Source organism: Lactuca saligna, chromosome 6, assembly GCF_052625555.1.
Source record: "Lactuca saligna cultivar CGN05327 chromosome 6, ASM5262555v1, whole genome shotgun sequence".
Taxonomy (NCBI): Eukaryota; Viridiplantae; Streptophyta; class Magnoliopsida; order Asterales; family Asteraceae; genus Lactuca; species Lactuca saligna.
This window is the reverse complement of record NC_136422.1, coordinates 142,256,044-142,260,403: the sequence shown is the minus strand read 5'-3', so window position 1 is coordinate 142,260,403 and position 4,360 is coordinate 142,256,044. Positions and strand designations below refer to the sequence as shown.

General features: G+C 33.8%; 1 protein-coding gene across 2 annotated transcripts; it reads left to right on the top strand.

Moving 5' to 3' along the window:
* The first annotated feature begins 250 nt into the window (after positions 1–250).
* Positions 251–3,641, top strand: LOC145003358 (aquaporin PIP1-3). Of its 2 annotated transcripts, none has more exons than XM_078962484.1 (4): positions 251–678; positions 1,835–2,133; positions 3,144–3,288; positions 3,404–3,641. In XM_078962484.1, the coding sequence occupies exons 1-4, from the start codon at positions 351–353 to the stop codon at positions 3,556–3,558; spliced, it is 927 nt and encodes a 308-aa protein (XP_078818610.1). In that variant the 5' UTR covers positions 251–350; the 3' UTR covers positions 3,559–3,641. The 2 variants fall into 2 exon arrangements, with proteins under 2 accessions (XP_078818610.1, XP_078818609.1); XM_078962483.1 differs by having other exon boundaries at positions 252–678; positions 3,144–3,284.
* Positions 3,642–4,360: the final 719 nt, after the last annotated feature.

Here is a 4,360-nt window from a genome sequence, read left to right as displayed (position 1 = left end):
TACAACACTACTCTTCCATTTTCATATATAAAATCATAAAAAGAACTATAAAAAATGATTTAATATATTATTTTAATAAAAGTTTTTGTTATACGACATTATCCCATAAAAGAATAATAGAAATGACACTTCACAAAACTCGAACAAAAACGTTTGAATTTCATAAAACGATAAATGACAACAATTACCCTTTACCGACCCCCTCTGGTTCTTTCTAAAGCTAAAATGATGACTTCTCACCTATAAAATCCCTTTAACGCCACCCTTCCTCCTCACAACCTCACTACCAGGTGTGTGTCTGTGTGTGAGAGAGAGAGAGAGAATAGAGAGAGAGAGAGGTTTGAGCAACAATGGAGGGGAAGGAAGAAGATGTTAAGCTCGGAGCGAACAAGTTTTCCGAGAGGCAACCCATCGGAACATCAGCTCAGACTGACAAAGATTACAAGGAACCACCACCGGCGCCGCTGTTTGAGCCCGGAGAGTTGTCGTCATGGTCGTTTTACAGAGCTGGAATCGCTGAATTCATCGCGACTTTCTTGTTCTTGTACATCACTGTGTTGACTGTTATGGGTGTCGTTAAATCTCCTACCAAATGTGGGACTGTGGGTATTCAAGGTATTGCTTGGGCTTTTGGGGGTATGATCTTTGCCCTTGTCTACTGCACTGCTGGTATCTCAGGTATATATATCATCTACAAAACCCTAGCTTGTTTCAAATTCTGCTTTTAAAAATATCATGTGTTCTTTGTAGTTTTGTTGATGTTTGAAGTGTTGATTTAGTGATGGAGCGAACGTTTACAGTTTTGAATGTTTTTCATGATTCTTTTCACAAAACCCATGTCTGTTTTTAATAGTAAAACATCAAAAGCATGTGTTTTTGGTGTTTTCTTTATGGTTTACGTGTTATTTTAGCTTTATGTTGACTGTTTAAGGACTTTTTTTTGATGTTCTTGATGGTATGCTTCATATTTTCTATTTTTCATTATTTTGTTTTTTCAAAACCTTTGTTTCAAAATCTGTATTATATTGTAGAACCACAAAAAACATGTGTGTGTGTGTTTTTTTTATGTTAAAAGTTTTTAATTTAGCACAATTTTATATCTTCTTGATGGGATGCTTAGAAATTTCATATATTTTTCATGATTTTGTTTTCACAAAATACTTGTGTTAAAATCTTTTTTGTTTTCTATTTTGTATAACTAACAAAAGTATAATTTTTTTTGGGTTTTTTTTTTTTTTTTTTTTTTTTTTTTCTCGAGTGATTGGTTTAGATCTTCTTGATGGTCCGCTTCAGAAAATTTGATTTTTTTTCATGATTTTTAAACTTCATAACATCTTTTTAGTATTTAATCGATCTATTTGTCTGAAGGTGATTATCTGATTATTTATGGGTTTAATAATCGCTTTGATAACAGCTTCAATGCAATCACTATCTAGTATCAACATCTAAATATCGACTTCTGATCCATCTTTTTAATGCCCGATGATCCAATTATAATTATTCAACATTCCATTATCACATTCAAATAATAATTCAAACACCATCAAATTGTCAATACACTCTGAACTTCAATTTTCCAAAAAACAACGTGCTTTAAGTCCAACATTTTCTTGAATTTAACCCATATTTTCAAGAAAATGTTCTTTTCGATCCCTGATAAGCCCAACTTCTATTCTTTCGGTTTCAATAATCAATATGACAATATCGATACATTTTCGGCAAACCCACTTCAAATCAACCACTATTTTGCTTTAATACGACATGGGTTCTTGTAATTACCCTAAAAAAACCCGATCTTTACTAATCAAACATATTCTTGATTGATCTAAAACAGGAGGACACATCAACCCAGCAGTGACCTTCGGTTTATTACTAGCAAGAAAGCTATCTCTAACAAGAGCATTGTTCTACATGATTATGCAATGTCTTGGAGCCATATGTGGTGCAGGTGTGGTCAAAGGTTTTCAGGGCAAAAACCAGTTCACCACTTTGGGTGGTGGAGCCAATGTTGTAGCCCATGGCTACACCAAAGGCGATGGTCTTGGTGCTGAAATTGTTGGCACTTTTGTTCTTGTTTACACCGTGTTTTCTGCTACCGATGCTAAGAGAAGTGCCAGAGACTCGCATGTTCCTGTATGTATACTCTTTTCATAACTTTTTATCATTGCTTTCGTAGTTGGTCGTTTGTCTTAAATACCCTTCAAAAAAGAGAAATCTTGTGCATATTGAAACCAATAGCACAGGCAAATAAGTAATTTCAACTTACTAAACTGATAAAATGCTGCGACTTGAATGTTTTATGGGTCTCGAAGTCTTGATTTTTTTGGTTATGAATTGGATCTTGAAAGAATTGAGCTTTTTTATGTCCATATGAACCACCGTCATGGGCAGATTGGTAATTTCAACTTAAGAAAACGACACGAAGGATAGGAATTACTTCAATTTTGGTTCTTATGGCATCCCAATTCGGTCATGTTCTTTAAAAAATGTTGATTTCTTGGTTATGGATTCGATCTTGAAAGAATTGAACAGCTTTTTATGCCGATATGAAATACTACCATGGGCAAATAAGTAATTTTAACTTAAAACAACGTCCCAGATTTGAAATTGCTACATTTATTGATGAGTGGTATATGGCATTAAAGAAATCTTGATTATCTTAGTGTTCAATTTGATTCGGAAAAAGTAATGCTATTTTTGATACTACCCAACTAGTGGTTTTAAAGATAAGGCTCATTGTTTATGCAAAAGTATGTTTAATTACTTTATGGATAATTACTAAACTGCCCTTTATGTTATTTTTTTCTTGTTGGGAGAATCTTGTAAAGTTAGGCAAGTAACTTTACGTCTCTATCTTCTTTTGTTTTGGCATGTTAGTGATGATGATGGTTTCATGTGCACTTCATTTCTCTTTATGTTTGTTAGTGCATTAATGCTTTTTCTCTGTCATCATTTGTTCTAGGTAGCTTCAAATACAAGGTCATTTTTGTCAATTCACTATAAATATCAGAAAAGCTAAAGGCAGCGAGAATACATGTGTCAAAAGACACTAGGACCTAACCCCTACCCCAAAATTAGACAATGGTTGGATTAGGGTTAGGTTTAAACATTAGGTTCTAAAAGGGTAAATGCGTCTTTTTCAGATTCTTGCTCCACTCCCAATCGGGTTTGCAGTGTTCTTGGTTCACTTAGCCACCATCCCCATCACCGGAACTGGTATCAACCCTGCAAGAAGTCTTGGAGCTGCAATCATCTACAATAAGGACCATGCTTGGGATGACCATGTAAGCCATTTATTTACATAATAAATTAAACACACATCAAGATTGGATTTTGAATAAAAAATGGACATTAAGATGAATATGTTCTAAAAGGGTAATTGTGTCTTTTTGGAAATTTGCAGTGGATCTTCTGGGTTGGACCCTTCATTGGAGCTGCACTTGCTGCTATGTATCATCAGATAGTCATCAGGGCCATTCCTTTCAAGAGCAGATCTTAAAATTTATAGGGTTTGTGAGTTTTGTGTGTGTGTGTGTGTGTAAATTATGGTGTTACTAAAATGGATGCTATTTGTATTTAAGATCCCCAAGTTTGTTTATCAACTCTCTTCTATGGAATGAACAGTTATTGGTTCGGTTTTATTCTTTCTTATCCCAAATGGCCGAAAAAACATTACATCATGACAAAGTATTGAAAATTGCTTTTTAACCCATTATGATCAACATGCAAATTTTGTTAAAATCAGACATCAAAATCAAGTTTGGCAAAAGTTTGAAACGCAAACCGTTCCATATCGATTTTAATCTGATTATGTGCAACTCTTGTAATCTTGAGAGAATTGAAAGAACAAAGAAATTATAAGAAAATGATTACACAATCAACATTTATACATAAAGAAGGGAAAATAATTTAGGAGGGTACCTATTTTTTATCCGTAATTACATATTGACAATTTTTTTTTTACATAATAAAGCAATTAACTTGTTTTAACTGTTTAAATTACACAAATATTACCGGTTAATACCTGTTTTAATCAGTAATTCAAAGGGAAAATGACTTAGGAGGGTAACTACCTCTTATCCGTGTTCACATATTGGCAACTTCTTATTTTTTGTACATAAGAAAGCATCATGAACAAAAATTTCGTTTTTAATTTAATACTAAAACCATAATTGTTAAACCATTAATTTAATACTCCGGCATCAGGCCCCGTCTGGCATCGAGCCCCGCTTGGTATACATATCTGTCTCTCTTAGGTCCCGTCCACTAAACACATGCAATCATATAACATGCTAACACATAAAGAAACATACTATACTGTATCCCAGTCCTAAGAAACATACTCTGCTAATAATGAGAT

Coding starts and splice junctions, on each gene's coding strand:
- LOC145003358 (XM_078962484.1), top strand. CDS start 351: ATGGAGGGGAAGGAAGAAGATGTTAAGCTCGGAGCGAACAAGTTTTCC. Junction 2,134..3,143: donor CCAGAGACTCGCATGTTCCT/GTATGTATACTC, acceptor CGTCTTTTTCAG/ATTCTTGCTCCACTCCCAAT. Junction 3,289..3,403: donor TGCTTGGGATGACCATGTAA/GCCATTTATTTA, acceptor GGAAATTTGCAG/TGGATCTTCTGGGTTGGACC.